General features: G+C 51.8%; 1 protein-coding gene across 1 annotated transcript in view; it reads left to right on the top strand.

The window, feature by feature from the left end:
- Positions 1-15,293: 15,293 nt before the first annotated feature.
- TBX5 (T-box 5) overlaps positions 15,294-22,868 on the top strand; it is a 40,151-nt gene continuing 32,576 nt past the window's right edge. The window contains exons 1-4 of the mRNA XM_027696778.1: positions 15,294-15,327; positions 17,775-17,950; positions 19,509-19,603; positions 22,158-22,277. Coding sequence (XP_027552579.1) covers positions 15,309-15,327; positions 17,775-17,950; positions 19,509-19,603; positions 22,158-22,277 — 410 coding nt within the window. The 5' untranslated portion in view covers positions 15,294-15,308. The remainder of the gene's footprint in view (positions 15,328-17,774; positions 17,951-19,508; positions 19,604-22,157; positions 22,278-22,868) is intronic.

Below are 22,868 nucleotides of genomic sequence, written 5' to 3'. Positions count from 1 at the left end.
AAAAGCCACAAAAACTTGAACATGCAGGGGAGATCAAGGGCATTGCCAGTGTCCCAGGTCCCAGCAGTAGCAGGGAAATTGTTAGGTGAAAATGTCCAGATGATCTTAGGAAGTGGACCACGGCCCACCCTACAGAGGAAAGCAAGAAAACCCCACCAGTCCCTGCCAAATCTGACCCGAGGGGAAATTCTTTCCTGAATACAGGCCAAAACCCAAAGTAATTGCACATGTACTCTTTAAAAATGGATTTTGTTTAGGAGAAACACATTGTCATCATCATCCTGTAAACTGTGCCAAATGTGTGCTGAGGACTTCCCGTAGAAGGAGAAATGGAGAGGCTACAGTGTTTTGCAGGGATGCTGGGATGAGTGAGGTACCTCCATCCCACCACAACCTGACTGGTACAAGAGGGAGGGCCCTCTGTAGATACCCTAGATTTCTTGGGAAATGAGGCATTACTTAGCTGGAGCTGCCTTTTCTTTTTTTTTCTTGCCAGAGTCCCCAAACAGCTGTGCTGTGTTGGATTGATGGCTTATCATCAATGTCAGCCTTCTGAAAGCAAGACAAAGCTTTGTGGAGGCTTTGCTCAAGGTCCTGGCCTGAGGAACCTTGTTTGGGGTTGGTCCATCCACCGTGGCTGGTTTAGCACAAAGCAGCCACTCTCTGCCTCTGATGAAATGCTCTCTGATGCACAGGGCTTGTAAAAGTCCTAAGTACCACTTAAATGCAAGTAATGATACTGGAGGACTCATTCTCAAGGTAAATTTGCTTCTGTTTCCTGCAGTCCCAACCCCGTTTTCGCTCTTTTCCATCTCTGCTCACTCTGATTCCCCTTTCTGTTCTCAGTTAAAGCAGCAGTCACAGCCTGAGCTATCCAAGGCTGCAGTTTAACCGTGTCTGTAGGAGCAGATGGATTTTAGAGCGTTTGCCAGTAAGACTTACCCAAATTAGAGGGTTGCTGAGCTTCCAGCCTTACTAATGTTGCCAGCTCTGTGCTCTGGATAGAATTAAGAGAGGGCTGGGAGGGAATGAGTAGAGGTTGTTTTGTTCTCTTCCTGTCCTTTTGCAAAGCTGTGTGATGCTGAACTCTCTTATTTCCGTAGAGGATGAGCCCACCGAGAGATCTCAAAGCACTTGTCCTACCCAAGACCTTAGAACTAAATAATGGCATCATGAAGGACATCAAACTAGTCTGTCACTTTACAGGCAGGTCCACAATTTTTCAAAAAATTGTTCAAAATCACACAGAGGTCTTGGACTTTTCATGCTCTTGACCAGTGTCTGAGATGGAGAGATGTTGCCTTTACTGGGGGGGGTGGAATCAGGGTTCACATGACTGGATCTCTCCAGGATATTGGTCTGGGACACTCTGCAAGTGTGGGATGTGCTGCTGGCCCTGAGACCACGTGGGTAATAAGGACAGTTATGCACTAGGGACTGCACAGACTCCACTGATCCAGTTTGGAATCTCCTGACCAGGATGAGCAACAGCTCTTACCCCCAGGGTTCCCAAAACCTGTCAGAAACGTAGGTTTTTGCGTCCCACTCAGGTTGAAGTGGGTACTGAACTCTCTTGATCTTGTCTCATGATTGTGTGGTGACAATGGTGATACATGAAACTGGTGTTTCCAGCTCCGTGGGTGTCACCATGGAATAGCAATTTGGGGCAGAGGGATCCTGGCTGGGCACTTCCTTAGGGTGAGGTCTTAGTCCTGCAGCTGGAGTGTTTGCCATGGGTGGATCTGTCCCCCCTGCTCCTTCTCAATGACCTTGGACTCTGTTCTGGCTGGGCTGAGGAACTTCTCTGGCCTCAGGAGACAGCTCACAGGCAGCCAGGACAGTGGCTGCTCTTTGGAATCCAGCAGTGTTGCTGCTCCGCCGAAATCTGGTGGCAGGAAAGCTTTGGCAGAGGGAGGGCTGTGAGCAGCACGGGGTTTCCAGCATTCCTGGCTGACCCACAGTGAGCATCCAAGGCAGGGAAACTGGTTCAAGCATCTGCAGCTTCACGGTTCTTCCTGGCCCCGAATCTGCTCCGGGTGGACATCCAGGGCCACCCCCACTCTGAATCCACTCTCAGGAAGCTCAGGCAGACTTCTGAGCGTGCTGAGCTTTCTCACAGCTTGGTTTTGATGGGAGCTTTGCTCCTGGAGAAAGCCAGGAGGAGTGTGGTCCATGCAAAAGCCCAGCCAGCAGACCCCTGCCAAGCTCCCATCCATGTTCCCCACGTGAGCCCTGAAGGGCTCATCCAGTTATTACAGAAAATACAACAGGATACAATGACAGGTAACCTGTTAAAGTTGAAGAGCAAAGCGTTGCTGAGAGAGTGTTGGCATCTGTATTTTTCTTTTTAATAGGGGAATTTTTATTTATATATATTTGGAAAGAGCAGGTTAAAAGCAAAAGTCAGTGTTAAGTTAAAGTGTACATACAAGAAATAAAAATAGCCCGTGTTGGACTAGGTGGGGAGAAGAGGAGGTTACACTATTTCCATTAAAAATGACATTTAAATGGAAGGTGAGCTTGAAACTTTGACAGGACCATGTAGAGCCCCTTTGGACCCTGCTCCTGCAGAGCCAGGGTGGCACAGCTTTCCCTGCTGATGATCCCTTGCTGATTTTTGTGCCCCTTTTTGAGTGTGGAAAAAATTTGCTGAAAAGAGGGATCATGGGATTTTTTTTTTCTGAAGTTCTTGTATTAAAGTCAGCTCCTACAGACAAACCACTTACCTGATGGAGATTTTAGTTGGGAACTAATTGATGTACACCTCTTTTTTTCCTTCTGTGAGGGGAAAGAAATATTAAAGGATATGCTCGGGTGCCACTCCTGTTTCCGAAGATGCCCTGGGGCATTTGTCTGGCCTTTTCTAAAGTTCAATTCCTCTGTATTTCAGCACCTGCTGAGCCTCCAGGCCATGTCTGGAGCACATTTGCTGAGATGTGGGCCCCAAATCTCCATGGTGGGACCAGGGCTTGGCCTTGTCCCACACTGCTTGGCTGTAGGGGGTCCAAGGGAACGTGAGCGGCTGCTGTTCCTTCCAGACCCACTCAAGGGAAATCATAGCAAAAAAAAGTCATGGAAAGGCAAAAGGCATGAGCACAAGGGGGAAAAAACCAAATCAACCATAGAAAAATCATTAATCCTCCCAAAAGACCTCCAAAACCCCACCTCCCACCCTCTTCTCCGTGGTTTTGGGTGGATGGTTGAAAGGGGTGAGATCTGTTTTCACTCAAGGGAGTGGGGCCATCCTGACCATGTTGCCGCAGTGGGGCAGAGCCTGGTCCATCCCAGGGGGGTGAGGTGGCTGTAACCCCAACCCAGAGGGCTGGGCTGAGCTGGGCAGAGCCCTCACAGGCATTAATAACCCAGGGGAAGGTTCAAGCTGCTCTGGCCAGAACAGGCCTCGCTGCTCACCGAGCCTGAGCCAGTTGTAGGGGTCAAGCTAATGCTGACACTGGGGCCTTTGATTGTGTTTGATTCATGTGCCTACACCACTGGTAGGTCAGATGGGCCGTTAATCCCAGAGTCCCTTCCCCCTTCCACGGGTTAAAAAAAAGAGGAAAATGATAAATAAGTTAGGTGGGTGACTTCTCGGCTCCCTCAAGGCTTGTGATGCCAGCTGGCTGCAAGGTCTGGGTGCTCACAAATGCATTTCCTCCTCATTTTGGGTTTTGTTTTTGGGGGGTAGCCTGCTGCATTGGGTGGAAAAAAACTCTCAGCTGGTGTGTGGAGCAGAGCCAGGGCTGGTGGTGAGGTGGGCATAGTGTGTTCCAAGGAGACCTGGGCTGCCTGGGAAGCTGTGGGAGAAAGGAGGTCACTCTGCTTTGCTGTTCGTATTTAATCCCAGGGATTAAATTTCCATCTAATCTCAGCAGCTGGAAGGTTGGAGGAGGCAGGGCTGGTGCAGAAGTGGGATTTCCACCCGTTGTCTGTCCAGAGCTTTTGTCTGGTTGAATGTCTGTTTGTATGTGATGGAGAGTTTTTGCCAGCTGATAAAATGTATTTGGCGTCGATAAAAGACTCAATAAACAGATTATGGGTGTGCTCAGCCAGCACACCGAGGGTGGTCGGCGGGACTGAGCTGCGGGGACGAGCCACCCTCGGCGGGCAATCCCTAGGGAATGATCCCTGCGTGGGAGATGGGGCACTGCTCTTGTTTGGGATGCAGGGCTTCCCTGGCTTCCTCAGCGTGTGCGGGTGAGTGGGAGTGAGAAAAAGCCATAGCTGCGGATTCGGGAAGAGAAAAGGCCGGGAAGCAGCAGCCGAGGGGGTCCCGGGGGCGCAACACCCCCTTTGGAGGCTGAAAATAGAGTCCGCCGGGCCCTGAGCTGGGGAGGCTGCTGTGGGCAAATGACCAATTAGGGAATCTTTGTCAGATTCGGGAAAGCCGAGATAAGTCTCTTTTATCAGCCTATAAAAATACCACTTTCACTTATCTGGAGCTACCTACGCCGCCCAGCTGCGGGAGCCGGGAGGGGGGAGCGGAGCCGCTCCGCAGACAGAGGAGGAGTCTCGGATGGGCTTGACAGCCGGGGCGGGGGGGAATTTGGAAAACCATTTTCTGCCTCTCCCCTCTCCTGTCTTCCCCCCAGAGCCCACCAGATCTCCTGGCCGCAGGGTGGGGAAACCTTCCACCCGCTCCTTCCACAAATCTTCCCTTTTCCTCTTATTTCCCACCCTTTTTCCCGGCGTGGCGCCGCGGGGGGGCTCGGCCAGGCAGCAGAGAAGCTGAAGAGTTATTAGGGCGATGCTGAGTGGGGAAGGGGCACCCAGGGACGCGGATGGTTTCTGTACCCACGGATGTGCCAGCATGGACCCCAGGCTGCAGAGGAATGCGAGTGGGTCGAAGTTGGCTCTATGCCCGCTTGTGCAGGGATCTTCCCGTGTTTTTATGGAAATACTCAGATCCACGCAGCCACCCTCACCCCGAGGCCACGGGCTGACCCGCCCGTGGGTCTGGGTGTTTCCTGGACACCCAAACTCGCATTCTGCGTCTGTGCATCTGCATCTGAAGGCATCTCTGCCTGAATAGCCACACGCAAACAGAGGATCAAGACGTGGAGAGAGTGCTAACATGAATTCCTACTGTGGGAAAACATGCTGCACTTTGATTATTTTCTCTGTGGTTTCCAGGCTGTTTGGGTTGTAGGAAAACGATCAGATAGAGCGTGGAGGGGGAAAAGAAACCCATCAGGCAACCCAGCTCACAGCACTGCTTTCTAGGTTTTCGAGAGGTTGTTGGGGGAGAGAAAAACGCGGGGGGGAAATACGGTTTTCGTTAAAATATGCCCCAAGCAAGTTTGCTAGGGTGGGAGGAAACCCCCGTCGGCCCTCGTTGCCTCCAGGTTCAGGCCCACAGGACACCCCCCTGCTATTATTTTTGTTTTTGAGACAGAACAAACAAATCTGTCTGGCAGAGACAAAATTAGAGCCTTGGCCGCCGTGGGTAGTACCAGGGTTGGAGTTGCCTCTCTTGGGGTTTGGGCAGGCAAAACTTCGGGCTGGAGTTTTTCTCCAGTCGTTTCTACTTTCGAGGAATAAACACGCGGGTCGAGAGGAACAGGACGCTGCCACCGGCGGTGCCCCGGAGCGTGGGGCGGCCCTCTGGGGGGGCTCGGGGCAGAAGGGGCAGCCCCCGGGGCAGCCTCCCCCGGCGGACCGGTACCTTTCGCACAGTTTCGCTGGAAGGGCTTCCAAATTCTTTTCCAAATATAGCCCCGGGGAGGCCGCCCGCCTCCCACCTCCCCCGTGTGCCCTTCACGCAGCCCAGGGACAGGCGCGACAGCGGGAGCCGGGAGGAAAACCGGGAGCGAGGGACTCCCAGGAAACACGCGTGGAAGATGCGGGGCCGACCCCCATCGCCCTCCACTTTCCTTGGACTTCAAGCAGGCTAATTTTTTAGGGACGAAATGGGACTATTGGTCCCTTCTACCCTTCTGTCACCTCCGGTGCCTTCCCCGAGGATGGGACCTTCCCCGCTGCCCTGTCCCGGGGCAGTGATAAGGGCCAAGGATTTCTCCCAAACCTGGGAATTCCCACCCAAAACGCCTTGGCAGAAAGGTGTGTGTGTGGAGAATATTGGTGTGTCCAGAAGTGCCCGAAGGAAGCGCTCAGCTCCCATGGGGGGGGACACACGCAGCTTTCGGGAGAGATATCCCCCTTTCTCCCCAGCATTCCCATCCTCGAGTGAAACCTGGGCTGGGAGAAGGAGACAGAGGCTGGGGGGCATCTGGGGTGAGGGGACCCCTCCCCAACAGGCCTGGGAGTCTTCAAAGATTATTTGAACAGCGATAAACGTGATTTCCATCCCCCGTTTCCATTATAAAAGGCTCCGCTTGGGATATTTCTCCCCCATCACGTTTTTATAGCGAGATCAAGGACAAACTTGTTGCGGGTCCTTGTGGTTATTTTTTTCTGATGTTTTTCTATATTTAAAAAAAATTGTTGGGTTTTTTTTTTCTTTCAAAATGCTCTTCGGGGCAAAGCTCGGAGAAGTTTGCAGTTCTCCCGCTGCAATTAAGAGGGAGAGGGAGCGAGATCTTGATTGCTTCTGCTCGTTCTGATCGCTTCGGAGGTGGGGAAGGGGAGGGGGAGACGGGACGACGGGCGGGAATTGATTTTAGATTTCTCTTTTATGTCGGGTCTGGTTTCTGGTGATTAAATTTCTCTCTTATGTGGACTGAACCTCGGGATAACTGATTAATAACATGCCACTTGGCGCCAACACGGGGTCTCGAGGCCTTTAATCGGCAAGATGCACAAGAGAACAGAGAGAAACACAGAGCAGGACAAAACTCCACCGACTATTTCAGCCTGCTGGTCTCTGCCTCGGCGGATTTTTTTTTTCTTCATCTTTTCAGTATTTCCTGCTAAACTCGTAAACTTTATTTGATTTACAGCTATTTCATGAACCTGCTTAAACTAACATGTGTTCCGTCTTGTCCGACTGAATCATAAAAACAATCTTGGATCCAAACGAGATTTTTTTTTTTTTTTTAGGGAAGAAACGAGTTATTAATGACAGAAAATAGACATTGTCTTGAACGGCGGCTGCTCTGGCCCCCGGAGCGGGGAGGTTGGCGGCTCCTGTGCCCGCAGCCTCGGGGTGGGGAACCGGGCTCGGCTCCGCAGGTACCGCCCGGGGCTCCGCGCTCCGCCGAGGGAGGTTTTTGCGCAGGGATTCGAGAGCTCCTTCCCCCTAAAAAGAATTATTCGTTGGAAAAGAACGATTTCCGAGCTCACAGCACCTAAAAATGCGCTGGCAAAGGCCCCTGCTCTGGCAGCCCGCAGACACGCACGGGAGCAGGTAAACACGCCTTTCTGCCCCCCCAGAAAACGAGTCAGGCACGAAATGAGCTTCTAATTTTCTGAAATGGGTGAAAGCAGGATTGTTTTGGTGCCCACAACCACTTCCACACCTAGACCAAAACAGATAAAAGCGTATCCGGCATGAACACTTAATATCCGAGGAACAGGTATAAATCTACAGCGATGTGGAGATGGAGGCGCACGTGGGCTCATAAAAAAATCAGGTTCACCACACCAAGTGCCAACACCAGCACAGCACCTATCGCACCCAGATATTCCGCCCCGTTCCCCACCTCTGTTTGCGTGGAAAAACATTCCAGGGAAGCTACTTGCTACCCTCAGAATTGGATCCTTGACGCTTCGGAAAGCAGGATAGGGTGATGCCCACATCGCTGGTGTTTCCCTGCACACTCGTGAGGCTCTGACCCTCAAAATCCGATTTATCTTCTGTAGCCGGGTAGCTCAGGGCCCTCGAGTTATATTTTGGGGCCTCATCCAGCCCTGGCCCAAGGGGCAAGTCCCTGCAATAGGGGAAATGCTACTTTTTTTTTTCTTTTCTCTTCCTCTTGTGAACATTTTTTTGGCACTTTACGTTTTCTGAAGACATGAAAAAAATGTCTGAGGAGCTGCTCGAGTTTTTCACGTCATCTGTATTTTACCCGAAGCAGATAAAAGACGGTTTTTAGGATGCCCGTGGCACCCGTTCGAACCCGGGTTAACGGGGTTCTCATGCTGGGGGTCCTCAGTCGTCCCTCTGCCTCACTGGGAGTGTCTCCGGCTCCCAAAACTTGTGGGTATTTGTTAATACAAATGATAATATTGGCATAACAGATCAGCCGGGCTGCGCTGCCGCTCTGTGTTATTTAGGGCAGGGGAAGGAAAGCGAACGGGGGCGAGAGAAGGGGAGAGAAACGGAAAAAGGGGACGAAAGAAGGCGAGGTGGATTGGGAAGGAGGAAAGAGGGAAAGAAAAATGAGTCGGAAAGAAAGGGAGGAAGAAAGTTTGCCGGGATGAGGGAACCGCGTGGATGTCCCCCCGCCCAGGGCTCCTGTCCCCCGGAGAGCCGGGGCACGAGTAGGGGTGTAGGGGAAGGAAAGAACATTTACAGGTGTTGCTTGTGCGGCCTTTTATCAGTGCGCGATTCAAAACCTTCGGGTTCGGGCTCCCCTCCCCACCTCCCGCCTCCGCCCCCCCTTCAAGGTCACGGCAAGATCACTCTCAGGGAGAAAGGCACGGGGGGCGCTGAGGACTTTCCCCCTTTCTTGCCCCCATTAGTTTCTTCCCAGGGCGAGAGCGAAGGCCTTATCTGCCTTTATTTTCTCCTCCGGGCTGCGATAACGCCCTGATTGACACCCTGTTTGGTAAGAGCAGATTAGCCTGTCCATCCCGGTACGGATAACGCGCCCCTCTCCATCAGGAGCATCGGGCATCGATCGGGGAGGGGGATCCCTTGGGCACCCTGTGCCAAAAAATCACCCGGTGGCAGCGGGGGGAAAGAGAAATGCAACCTAATTCCCTCTTATGAACAGCACAGGAAAATTTGGGGAGGGGGTCGAGCCCTGTCTCCCTGGGCTGCAGTTAATTCCGGGAGAGATGCCTTCATGGAGGGAGAGAGGGAAAAGAGAACAGATCCCTTTATCTCCAGGGATGCTCCAAGCTGAATTTTGGGACTCTCTCGTCCTGCTCGCCGTCTAGGAGAAAAAGGGACCTCCTTCCCACGCGTGGGAGGCGCGGAAGGCCAGCGCAGTGCCCGCGCCACGCCAAGCTCTGCCTCTGCCTGGCTCCTTATTTTTCATTTTCGTCACCATTTTAAAGCCTGGAGTTGGCCTGGGAAATTAATGGGCTGCAGGGAGGGGGGAACGGGTTTTAATTGAAAACCTTTTTTTTTCTTAAAGTGGCGAGAGGGGGGGGGGGGGGGGGGGGGAAGGAGCCGAAACCACAAACTTTAAAAGAAAAACGTTATTCACCTGTAATTAAAAAAAAAAAAAAATCATAAAAAAGCTCGACCCAGGTATCTACCCCTGAAGGCTCGTCTAAGTAAGAAATTCTAGAGCACTAAATGCAGGCTTTTGTAATGGAAATAATGACACGAGAGAACTGTATTGGCGGTACTTTGAAACAAATATTTTGTTGATAAAGTCTCAGATCAAGGCAGTCAGTCCTTGCCCCCGTAATTCAGAAAAAAAAATAGAGAAAAATTACGAGAAAAAAAACCCCAAAACACACAAAAAACACCCCCAACAAGTGAATGGACCAAAATACTTCCAGAGAAGATGATTATTTTAAATACTTGTTTTCTCCCAGGTGAGTATTTCGCCAAAGTGAAACGCGGCCAACAAAGGGGAGTAAGAAATAAAAGAAGAGAGAACTGGTCGGAGAGGGGAAGTAAATTATCTAAAAATGGAAAGGAAAAAAATAATCCCTGCTATGAGGGAGCTCAGTTTCTGTGAAAATGTGGGAGGAAAAAAAAAAAAGAGAGAGAGTTGGAAAGCCAAAACTGCTGATGTCTCTGTATTTCACAAGCCGGGCGGCCGCGCTGCCCCGTCCCTGGGCAGGGTGGCTGCCGAGGAGCCGCAGGAGGAAGGCAAAAGCCTCTTCGATTTGGTTAAGCCGACCCAAAAAGTGATTTTAAAGGGGTGTGCGTGTGGGGGGAGTGAGTGAGTTCATGCTCGGCACTATTTCTTACTGCTGACACCTCGACCCCACTGCGAGCCAGCACCCCGGCCATCCCCCCTCCCTCCACCCCTCCCGGGGAAAACCCGAAAGGAGAAACCTCCAGGGCCAGGGACACCCTCCAAAGGGAGCAAGAGGGCAGAGGGGCTGTGCAGGGCTCTGGCCATGCGGGTCCCTCAAGGGGGGGCTCCCCGAGGCCCCGGGGCCGGGCGGCGGGGCCGGATCCTGCGCTCCCGCCTGCGCTGAGGAGCTGAACCACCGGCATCCAGCCTGGGGGGGCCGCACAGGGCTGGGGGGGGCCCAGCCGAGCACCCCACACCCACATAGGTAAGTGCCCACGGTGGCTGGGTCCGTGGCTGCCGACGAACGCATGTGGGAGAATTGATATTTGTATCTATAATATATAAATATATACATAGTGGCAGTGTGGTGTACAGGCGGTGCGTGCACATCTATCCCCTCGCCCGCGTTCTGCGGGTGCGCAGATTTGCTCACACTCCCACTGAGCTGTGCGGAGGATGGGGCAGATCCGCGCGCCCAAAAAAAACCCCTGTTTAAACCGCGGGTAAAACGTAAATATCTGTATAAAACCTATAGAGGATGGGTCAGGGGCGGCTTGAGCTGGCAGAAATGCTGCTGTGCCTGAAGGTCTCATCACCTGCACGTCCACGTCCACGCGATTTTGTGGTGGGCTTGTGTGCCCGGGGATATTTAGTGCACAAACAGACACGTATATTCACTTGTATCTCTAGGTCTCTGCACTCGCGCCGTTATATTGCGCGTTTAGCCCAAATATACAAACGAAATTATATATAAAATACATGAGATATAAAATTTGCTGAAAGACTGGAGCAAAGAGGCATCATGTGCGGGGGCGTGTTTGCAAATGGTGTGTCCAGACTCCCGTAGGCACACCTATACTTAAATATGTGTAGATATGTATATATTTATCTGCGTTCCTACATGTGCTGGCTTTTTTACCCCTCATCTTTCAGCGGTGCCGGGTGAAAATAACCGGTGGTTCCCAGCAAAGGGATCCCGGCGGTTCAGGGCTCGGAGGCCGAGAGCGAGCGGTGCCTGGGCGGGCAGGAGAGAACGATCCCAATGCTCCGGCTGGAGCCGCCTCGGGGGCTCCGGGGGGACCTCAGGGTACACCAGGAGGTGGGGTCGGGCTGTCGGCTGCGGGGGAGAGAATTTTATTTCTGCTTTTGGGTAAGGTCTTACCCTGCTCTGGCAGCTCCAGCGCCTTTGAGCAGTCGGTGCCAGCTGGAGAATCCCACTCAGTGGGTTTTTTCTCCCATCCCGGTTATTTGGGAGGACTCTGAGCTCAGGAGCGCGGCCAGATCCAGCAAATGGGGCGCATCAGGGCAAGGGGGGCTTTTCCACCTCCGACCCTCCTCCTTTTTCTTTTTTTCTCCGCCATCCTCGCTGGTGCTTTTCCTTTAGGCCTGGCTTCCCCGGGCGCCGGCAGAGCCCAGCCTGGGGAAGCCGGGAAGTGCAGGCAGGGTTTTCCCGGGATGTGGGGAGATGGCTGCCTGCAGACCCTCGGCTGGAGCAGGGCTGGGGTCCCTGCTGGCAACACTCACCTTTGCAGCCTCCAGCTCCTCTCACTCTCCCTTGGGTGTTCCTCTTTATTTTCTTTCTCCCTATTTCTCCTTCTCTCTTTTTCTGTTGGAGGAAACAACGTTTGAATATCTTTTTTTTTGTTTTGTTTTTTTTGTCTTCTCTTTTTTTTAATTTTAATTATTATTTTTTTATTTTTTGGTGAAATCTCCCTGCAGCGGCCGTGAGTGCATCCCAAAATTCCTCCAGGTTGAGGGAGAGCTGGGACACGGGGCAGCGCCGGCGGTGCCTCTGCCGCCACTGGCTGCACTTGGAGGGATCTGGAAGGTTTTGATTTTTTTTTCCCCTTGTCAATCTCATTTGGCAAATAATCGCCTCGATTTACTAAATTTTTTTTCCTTTTCTTTTTTTCTCTATTTTTTTTTTAATCAGAGCAAATAATTGGTTCTCGAAGCACCCTTGAATCTGTACAAATAACCAGGTTATCATTTACTATATATAGCCCAGCGTGCTCGCTTCCAGAGGCGCTTAAGAATTCATTGGGCAAGTTTCCTGCTCGCCCTAATAAGATTATTTGTTTAGAAAAATAAATTAAGCTGAATAATGCCAATACCGTTGGATTAATTTGGCTTCTGTTGGTGTAGCGGGAGCTTTGTTACTGGTTTCCCCATTTTCCGTTCCGGGTATGAGTGGGTTTTCCCGAAGTTTCCAGCCTGCTTCGGTGATACACACTCATATATGATATATACCCCCTCCCACCCGCGTATATACGTCTGCGTTGTATTTCTCGGCGTGTAAATATATATATTTATGTACATATATACACACAGGCATCACATAGAGGTTGCACACACACAGCCTCGCTGTATTTTGCGTTGCACTGGATGGATTTCTTTGGGGGTGGGGGTAGGGGGGGAAAGCGCCAGGAATCTCACTGATAGAGCTTTAAAAAGAGGAGAATAATACAAATTAACCTTCCATTACTGCTGCAGTCAACCATGACAGAATAGGCCAGTTGCGTGGTTGGTGACGTCTCCGTGTCCTATAGGAGCAAAGCTCGTGAGATAGCAGCTATCGCCTTGAACTCTCTTTATTTTATCGGAGTATGGCTGGTAATAAACAGTAATATTTAATTTGTCTGAGACCACAAATCGGCTTCTAGCTGGAAGGCTCCTTGCCTTGACATTCCAGTCCTGGGTAGCCTGGATTTGCCGTCTTTTTCTTCAGCTGCTTTATTTTTTTTTTCTTTCCCTCCTTCTCCAACCCCCCCCCAACCTGCAGACGGAAATAAATTCGATTTATTTGCATCGTTTTCAACTTGTCTTCAAGGTGTTTGAGAGCTAGTTTGGCATTGGAGAGGTGAGTGCTTTCCCAGGCAGTGGCCGTGCTCGGGTTCTCTCTTCCAAACTTCAGGGATTTTCACTTTTCCCTTTCTTTCCGGCGAGGGGAGGGAAGCTCGTGTTCTCTCTTCCCGGCAGCTGCGAGAAACCTTTCTCCTCGTTGCTTCATTTTCTTTTCTAAAGAGAAAAGCCTCTCCTTTTGGGGCGAGCTGGACGCTTTGGGGGGATGCTCCCAGCACATGTTCGGTGCAGGGCCGGCTGCACCCACCGCGTGCTTCCCCGGCATTCCTGCTTTATATTCCCTGCTTTACATCCTTTTCCCCCCACCTTTTCCCCCTTGATTTGCACCTTTCGGAGCAGAGCCCAGGCGAGGGAAAGGGGCCTTTCCCCGCTTTCCCCAGGCCGGGGCTGGGGCCGTTCCCGCCACCTTCCCCGCGGGGGAACAACCGCCCGGTTCGCTCCCTGGTTTATTTGTGTTTGGAAGGGCTCCACGGCTCCTTTCCCCTCTAAAAATAATGAAATATGGGACAAGCTTTGCTCTGTTTGTTTAAGTAGCATTCTCTGGCTTATTCTCTGCGGCTACAAGTGCAGTTATTTTATTATTCTTATTTGCAACCGTTTACTGTTGGCTGTTTCTTCTCAAGTAGCTGTTGGAACTGGCGTGCACATGGAAAGGGTTTGAGAGATGCCAAACTACACCCACATACGCGTCCCCCTCCCCAGTAGCCGCTCACCCCCGGACTTTTCCCTTCCTCACCTCCAACTTTCAGAGGGCTCCGGTGTTATCGCGCCCCGCGAGCGCTGGGAGCGAGGGTGGATTTGCTGAAAACTTCCTCGAAATGCCCTCCAAAAAAAAATTACCGAGAGACAGAAAAGAGTAAAGGATTTTTTTTTTTCCCGGTTAGGGGGGACGGGACAGAGCGGCGAGAAGAGGGTGGGGGCAGGAGGAGGAGGAGGGTGGGCAGAGCAGATCTAAACCATGCCATTTATTCCGAGTCTTATCAAAAATCCGCCTCACCAATCTGGTTCTCTTCAGCCTGCAGAATGCGACAGGGAGGCTGTTTACCCTGCGCTGACCTATTCAACTTTACCCTCCCAATAATACATTAAAAAAAAAAAAGGAGCGAAGGAAGATGCAGATAAACCCACATCCCCGCTCCTCGCTGACGGGTTGATTATTTGAGCTCCGGGGGGCTGCGGCCCTCGGCCGTGGCAGAGCGGCGAGGGGTGAGGAAGAGGATGGGAAAGGGCAGGGGAAGGAGCCTGGATGCGACCAGAAGCGGGGACAAGGGCCACAGCCTCACACACACCCCCCGGGTCCACCTTCGCTGGGTTTCGGTCCCGCTCGCCCGCGTTTCATGCCTTTTTGGGGGGGGTTATACCCCTTAGGCGAATATGTTTAGGGGGGATCCCCCCCAGCCCCCCAATAAAAGGCCTCTGTGAGCACCAGCAAACATAGAGCTGGGTTTCAATCCCCACCTCTGGGCTGCCTTTGAGGGCGGGAGGGGGGAACTGGGGGTGGTGCGAGGTTAGCGGAGCCAGGGATTTATTTTAACGTGAGGGGGGGGGCAGGATATTCCCAGGCGCTGAATTTTCTCTTTGGTTGGGAGAGATGGATGGAGGAGGGAAGGAGGGAGGGAGCGGAGAAGGAGGTAAAGGAGAGGGGGGAGGGTTGCTGGGGAGTTTGATGATTGTCTTTGTGCCTTGTTCTTGTTTGCCGGCCAGAAAAATAGGCTGGAAAAGGAGGTTTGGGGGGGGAGGGGGCGGGAGGGAGGGCTGTGTGAGAGGGAGTCTCTCCGGAGCAGGATCCCAGCTGGTTGGGCAGTGGGTCCCGGCACTTGGCGAACGGAGCTGGACGAGCCCACGTCACCTCCGCGCTCCTCTCCTCTCCTCCGCGCCCGGCTCCGCGCAGCCACCGCGGCAGCGCCGCGAACCTGCCCGGAGGAGCCGCCCGAAACTTTTTTTTCTCTCTCTTCTTTTTTCTTTTCCCAAGAGGGTGCTGTTTTCTTTTTTCCCCGCTCTTTCGCCCTCTCCCTAATTTTTTTCCTTTTTTTTTTCTAATTACTATTTTTAATTTTTTAATTATTTTTAAGTGGGGAGTAGAAAGAGTAGGGCTGGGGAGAATTGTGTCTTCCAGATCAGGCTGAGAAAGGGGTGGGGGTGGGGGTTTTATCTTGGTCTCAGGATCCTTTCTAGTGCGTCTGACAACCTGGAAGTGTTTGGAAAGAGCAGGAGAGAGAGAGAGAGAGAGAGAAGCAGGCTTGCATTGGATAGTTTTTTTTCTTCCAGGCTGGGTTTTCACATGCTGATCCGCAAATAAATAAATAAAAGGAAATATGCACACGAGAAGCCTGATCCCATTGTAATTTCCATTGCAAACGGGGAAAATAGACACATACATTATTTATATGGAGATGCATTGATTGCATGGAATTCAACAAGCAAGGTAACAGCTCTTCCATTGCCATGTATGTCCGTCGGGGTCTGTAATCTGTGTGTGCGGGTGCGTGACCGAGGGAGAGCGAAAGTGGCTCGTTGGGGGCATTGTTGGCCACAAATCGGCTTCGCCGAGGAGCTGCGAGGCCTCGGGAGACGGGGGGTGCAGGGGAAGGAGGGGGGACCGCTCTCCCCAGGGCTCCCGCCGCGGTGTGTGGGGCTGGGGGGGGGGGGGCAGAGCTGGAACAAAAGCAGAGCGGGTGGTTATTTTATTTTTATTTGCCCCCTTTTATTTTTTCCTCCCGCAAACCCACTTGGCGTTACTTTAGCAAAGCAAGATGCATTTTTCACCCAGCCACCGCGGCCTGGTTCTGTCAAGCTCCATTTCTTCTCACAAGCTCTTTTAAGGGGAAAAAAATTAGAAGCCACGGATCGCCAATTGCTCGTAGTTGTTGGGTTATTTTTTGTCGTCACGCTCGCGTATTTAAATTTACTATTATCTTTATATCTGCTTAATTATGTCTGGGCGCGGAGAGCACCGGGGAGGCTCGCTGGGGCAGGGCTGCGCTGCCATGGCCGGGTCCCTCTTTGTTTTAATAAACATGCTTTATTTTTTTATTTTTTTTTTAGTTGTATTATTTTCCCTCGCCCTCCCCGCTAACTTTGCCAGCTCAGGGGGAATTATAGCTCCAAGCTGGAGGGAAATCGATTAAAAAATGGATAACCGGCACTTCCCAAGGAAGCAAAAAAAAAAAAAAAAAAAAAAGAAACCAAAAACAAACAACACACCACAACAGTCCGGGGAAAGAAAAAAAAAAAAGAGGAGGAGGGGAAGAGAAAAGCCTTAAATGGTCCCTAGAGCTGCGGCTGTGCCGCCGCGGGCTGGGCCCGGGCCCGGGGCAGCGGCTCCCGCAGCGCCCCGCGCACTTTCCGCGCTCGCAGCGGTTTCGCTTCGCCCCTCGGTCAGTCGCTGGCTGGTGTGCGGTGGGAAAAGAGCCTTTGGGAAGGGAGGGAGGGAGCACGGGCCGCGTCTGTGTGTGATCTGTAGCTCCAGAGGTGCGGACCTGCAGTCCCTTCGCTTTTTGTCCTTTTAAATTATATATACGTACATGTATATATTACCCACCACTAGCAGGGAAGATCATTTCTCCCCCCCCTCCTTTCCACTCCCAATTTTCCTTTGCATTTAAAGGAGAATTGCCTTTATTTTTTTTCCCCCTCTCGCTCTCTTTTATTTTTAACAGCTTTCAAATATTGTTGCAGGGCGAAGAACTCCTTTAAAAACATTCTCGTGTATTTAAACCCAATATTGCCTCCATATGCTTGGCCTTTCAAAAGTGAATCCCCTTCTTCGAAACAGGCTAGAGAGATTTTTTTAAAGCTACTAAAACTCTGTACTTCTTAAGAACAAAAACCCCCAAACTAACAGATAATTCAATTGCTTTTATTTTTTCTTTTTTTCTGGTGCTGCTGTGAAACTTTTACCATTCCTGATAGAGCTTTTAAAGCTAAGGCAAAATACTGCTTTTAAAATTCACTGTGGTTACTCGCATTAGATAGAAACCGTGTATTTTTAAAGCTCTTTTACTCCGCTGGTGCAGTTTTATCCTAAATGTCATGGTTTAGTTCACTGCAGCCCCAATTCCACCCCCCAGTTCACCAGCCGAGTGCACATTGTTACCTTGCACAGTCTCGCCCGATTGATTTATTTTTTTATATATTTTAATTATCTCGTCCATCCTTTGCTTTTCTTGCAACTGCCCGGGGTAAGGGGAGGAAAGTATTTTTATTTATTTATTTATTTCCTTCTTTATAAGAGAGGAAAGAAGTTGTATTTTCTTTGAAAATGGGGTGATAGAAGCCGCCTCGCGTGCCGGTGGTGTTTTCCCGGTCGAAACTGGAGTGGGGTGGAAGCTCCTACTTCCCTGGGAGGAAAGTGGGGACTTTAAACCCCCTGGGCCGCAGAGAGCCCGGGGGGGATTGGAGGTGGTGAAGACACGGGGGAGGCTCTGTCCCCCCCACCTCGGACCCCTCGACCTCCAGAGTCATTTGTGTGATGAGCTGGCCGGTCCCCAGCCCCTCGGGTGCCTTGTTCCCCGTGTCCTGCCAGCCGGCCCTAAAATACGCTGTTTACCTTTTCCAAAAGATGCATTCAATAATACCGCCTCCCCCTTCCCCCCCCTCCCCCCCCCCCCCCACCCCCCCCCCCCCAAATCCTATCATCCCTTGCGGGCTGCGATAATAAATAAAAGTCTTTATTTCTCCCTCTCCCAAAGTTAAAGGGCCTCGTTCCCTCCCCGGGCAGCTGGAAGTGAGTTGCGGGATTGCCGGGCAGCCCTGCCCCGGCGCTCCGCTCGCTCCCCAGCGCGGAGCTATAGAAATATATATATTTTATTAAACGTCAGCGTTGACTTATGCGTCTCTTATCTCTGCTCTCTCCCCGATGTGTGCCTGCAGTGGGGGATTCGGCGAAGGAAGCTCGTAACATGGCGGATAGCGAGGAAGGCTTCGGGCTCCCCACCACGCCGGCGGACTCGGAGGCCAAGGAGCTCCAGGCTGAAGCCAAGCAGGACACTCAGCTGGGGGCCACCAGCAAGTCCCCCACCTCCCCCCAAGCAGCCTTCACCCAGCAGGTAAGGACTCGCGCTCCTCTTCCTCAACCCCCTCGTTATTTCATTTTTGGTGTTATTTTTCCCTTTCCTTGGCGGTTTTTTCCCCCCAACTGGGTGGTTGAGCCATTTTAGGCCCCACGGGGGCGAAAAGCCTCACCTGATCGCGGGCCTCATCCTGACTGAGTGTTATTTAAGGTCGTGCTCAAGCGCTAAACCAGCGGGGAAGTGCGGGCGTGAATGTTGGGGTGCGTGGAGGGGCACGCGGGGAAAAGCACCCAAAATAACAGAGAAGGGAACCCGCTGTGGCAGCAGCTGACACACCCCCACAAGCGCCCACGTGTGAACAGACACAGAGTGGATCTTTGCTGTGCCCGTGCCTATTTGTGTGAGATATAAATGTATAGTGTAGGATATAAATTTATATATATTTATTTGTGTATATATGCACCCCTTGTCCAGGCACACACAGATACAGCCCACACCCACGCAATGGGCACTGAGGGCAGGCAGTTGCTGTCACGCGTGGGCACCCCCGTAACCACCCGGGGGACAGACACACCTTGGGGTGCCCCTCATGCCCTCCATCAGCCCTCGCCCCCCTAGTTCCGCATGTTGCCGGGACACGCGTGGGATCCCAGCCGGGACCCACCGGCTGCAGCTCCCGGAGGACTCCCGAGGAAGGCAGGACGAGGCGGCAGCGGGCCAGGCCATCCCTCGGCTTCTCCTTCCCTGGGAGCTCCCGGTGCTCGGAGCCGTCCCCCGGCGCTCGGCCCCAGCCGGCTCGGGGCAGCCCTGGGAACGCGGGGGGGGGGGGGAGAAAGGCGGGGAGAGGGGCTTTTCCACCGAGATTCCCTTTCCTTCGGCGGCCGTGGAGCCCTCTCGGAGAGCCCCGCTTCTCCCCTGGCAGGTAACCCCCCGGTGGAACCCCCCAGCCCGCTGTGGGTGCAGGCAGGACGCTCGGCTGGGCCGGGGTGGGCACAGGGACTGGTCCCACCGTTTGTTTTTGGAAACCAACCCTCGAAGCGTTTGACGGGGCGATTTGGCTCCGTTTTGAGTGGGGGGGAATTACGTGCTTGGCTTGGTGCGGGGATGTGTTGTCCCTGCGATGGCATCCGCCCCAGCCGGGGGGCTCGCAGTTTTTGGGTGGTGGGGGCCGGGGGGAAGAGAGAAAATAAGGCGGCAAGGGGAGCAGAGTAACACCCTACGCCTCTGTGGCTTGCAGAGCGCAGCCGGCGGGTGTAAATCGCTCGTGGGAGGGTATAAATCTCCTCCGGCTGGCTCTGGGAGCAGCTGGGCCGAAGCGCTGGGGGATTGCTCTGGGAGGATGCGGTCGGAGCCGGCTCCGGGGGCTCCCTCCCATCGCCTCCCCGCCCCGGGAGCACCGAGGCCCGCAGGACCCTGTTCCAGGCCCGCCCTAAGCAGCATCACCGTGCTCCGGCCTGAAATCCCCCTCTCCCCGGCTTCGCGGCAGGATTTTCCCGGGAATGCCCCGAGCTCCGGGGCCTTTTCCCTCCGAGCTTCCCGCCGGGGCTGTCCCCGCAGCGCTCGGGGCTGACGCTCTGTGCCTTCCCCTCCGCAGGGCATGGAGGGCATCAAGGTGTTTTTGCACGAACGGGAGCTGTGGCTGAAGTTCCACGAAGTGGGGACGGAGATGATCATAACAAAGGCCGGGAGGTAAGAGGAGAGGAGTGTCCGCGTTCCCCGGCGTGTTTGCGGGGGGGGGAAATCGCAGCCGCGTGGATGAGGGTGCGTGTCCACCTCCCTGACACTGCGACAGTCACATCTCTTGTGACCGAGAGCCCCCCTCGGACTGAGAGCACCCTCAGAGCCCTGCCCGGCCATGGAGAGCCCCCTCTGCCCGAATATATGCAGGAGAAACTGTTTCTTCTGGCTTCTTTCTTAACCAGAACAGTTGGATCGTTAATCCCAATTTCAGGCCTTTGGAAACTTTCCAGGAGAACGCGAGTTGCAACAATTGGGCCAAACCCAAACCTTGTTTAGAGCAGCTCGGTGGGCTATAATTATTATTAATTTTATTATTATTATTATTAGCAGATAGGCCCTTCTGCATTTGAAAAATGTTTTATGCTGTTTGACGGAGTTTCTTATTTATTTTGCTCACACTGAGGTGAATATTCCCAGCACACCCACGCACCCCATTTAAAAGTGTATGCGGTCTTTAGCTACTGTTTATATAGCGATAGCAAAGCTGTTTAGATGCAGAGATAGATCCACATGCTATTTATTTGCGGACGAATCCATTTCTATATGTGTGTTTATCTGCGTGGGTGTGTAGAAAAATATACAGCCTTGCAAATCCAACTTTATTGGGGCTATAATCGATTCCATGACCGGCTTAGTAAAGCTGATCCGCAGATATTTATATATGTATGAGCGTGTGTTGGAGGGGATTTAACATTATCCTTAATACTAATCTGTGAAATTGAAGAGTGGCCAGCGAGACCCAGTGAAAAAGTCTCTCCAGTCCCACCGGCAAACTGGGGGCAGCCCGAGGGAGGCTTTTTCGTTGTAATTTTAAATTAGAATACTTGGAGAAAGGGGGAGAAAAATCCACCCCTCCACGCGTAGCAATAGTAGTAGTTTTAGATTGTAAGGGCAGAATAAACAACGCAGAGTCAAACTTTCATTTTGCTCTGTCATCTGGTATTTGTTGTGGTCTTCCAAAATTTGCCTGAAGAGGGAGGGAAAAAAAAATATGGAGCTGGTTGGATGAAGTTTTAGCGAATAGATCTGTCTCACGTCTCGCATTCCCCTTGAATCTCGCTGCTGCTGGAAAAATCGGTTTTAAAGAAGGGGTTTGTGGCCAAGGGGACGTGGTATGAAGAGGAGGGGGGGATAAGGCCGGTGCCGGGACCTCCCGAAAAAAACCCGGTTCACAGGGAAAAAAAAAGACAACTCTAGAAGGGAGATAGAAACCACCTTGCAGAAATTTCAAACAAATATCGCCGGGGACAGAAATCTCATCTGGAGAGCAATAAAACAGACATTTACAGTGCAGGGGCTCGAGGGGAGATAAGGGATAGGTTTCCTTATTTCTAGAATTCCCCACGTTTGTCGTTGGCGAAATCCACGGTCCTGGTGCTCAGGTGTTGTCGGCGGAGTTACAGATCGATCCTCAGGTGGAATTTGGTTTTTTCTCCCTTAAAACTTTAAAGTTCAACCCCCGTTTTCTCCGTTGGTCGCTTTCCACCCCCTCTCAGTTTTTTACAACCGAATTAAAGCCCAGCCCAGGTGCCTCACGGCAGCGATAAGATCCCGAGCCTCGGAGAAGAGCTCAGTATTTTTAGAGGTGTGGTGGGTTTTTTTTTTTCTGTTTATGCGTGTTTTAAGTCCAGGGATACATTTTCATCTGCTTTATTTTTAAATATTTGGAAAGCTTCAAACTAAAATAACAGCAGTGTTTTAAGTCCCTGCCTTGCAGTAATGGAAAATATTTCGAAAAGCCCCTGTCTTGTGTGTATCCGAGGGTTTCCAAGGATTTGTCAGGTGTGTTTGCTGGTGTCTCGGGAGGCGCTCACGGCTGCACATAGGTTTGCTCTTACACCTGAGTGCGTGGAGGGCTTTTTTTCCCCCTTATCTGCCCATAGAAACGTTGATAGGCATAGAGATGGTTAATATATACAAATTTAAACGTATACATTTCTCTCTATATAATATATTGTTTCTATAAATATACGTATTTCAAGAAATATACAAAAATACATATATTTTTCTAGAAATATCTATATTTTAACTTTTTGAAAAACTTTTTTTTTTTTGGCAAATCTCCCCTCCTGTTCCAGGGTCTTATGGACAGAGGGAAGTAACTTGCTTCCAAAAGTTCTCACGGTCAGATTTGTTCAACGAAGGGGGAGTTGAAGCCTTGGCTTAGTCAAAACCCGAATAGGCACACGAGTAGGTGAATAAATAAATCCGCCAGCGTCGAAATTGCGATTCTGCCTTGAAAAATCACCGGGTTCGCCTCGGTCGGGAGCTGGAGGGGGAACCAGTGGCACCCAAACATGTGCTGCACCCCGAGGGAAGGGTGCACCCTCCGCTGCCCGAGCCTTTCGGCAAGGTCCATCTGAGAGGGTGGCGTTGCCCTTTTGTTAAATGATCCCCCCCTCTACGTCTCCTCCTCGCAAACACACTCTGAAACCACCTTGGCAAACTTGCATTTCACTGCTTTTATACTTGTATTTTTATTTTTTATTTTTTTTTTTAACAGGCGCATGTTCCCCAGTTACAAAGTGAAGGTCACTGGACTTAATCCAAAAACGAAGTACATCCTGTTGATGGATATTGTACCAGCGGATGACCACAGATACAAATTTGCAGATAATAAATGGTATGCACGCGTGGGGGAAAGGGGGAGGGAGGAGACCTCTGTGTCGGGCTCTCCGGGCTGCCTGGGGAGATACCCTTCAGTCAGCGGCTCGTCCTTCTTTATCCCGTGCAAAAGAGAGATGTCGGGCTGCAGGAGCCTCACCTGAGCGTAACGGGATGCTCCCACAGTCCTTGGGAGAGCAATGCATCCAAAAAAAAAAGAAAAAAAAGAAGAAAAAAAGGAGAAAAGTCTGTCGCAATTAGCGAACGATAACTAATCCTGTTTGACGATGAGATTGTTGGCGATTGTGGAGCCGATAGTTCAGTGATATTAAGGAAGGGAAAATCTTTAAGAGTTGGTACTTTGCTCCTGGCTTGAGTGTCGGGAATTAGGGAAAGGGGGAAGGATGGGGTTAAAAGGGGAAGCAGCGAGAGCCATCTCCGACGGGAAAGGTGCCAAGGAGCTCAGTTATTCCCTAGCGGTGTTTGAAATGCCTTTTCTCCCCAAGCACGGCGTGACCGTCCGGGCACCGCGCACCTGAGAGGGAGGGATCCCACCGGAGGGGATGGATGGGGAGAGCAGGAGCCCGCGGGAGGGATCCCACCGGAGGGG

The sequence above is a fragment of the Neopelma chrysocephalum genome, unplaced genomic scaffold, assembly GCF_003984885.1.
Source record: "Neopelma chrysocephalum unplaced genomic scaffold, ASM398488v2 Primary Assembly neopelma1_116, whole genome shotgun sequence".
Lineage (NCBI taxonomy): Eukaryota > Metazoa > Chordata > Aves > Passeriformes > Pipridae > Neopelma > Neopelma chrysocephalum.
This window is presented reverse-complemented; position numbering and strand designations above follow the sequence as displayed.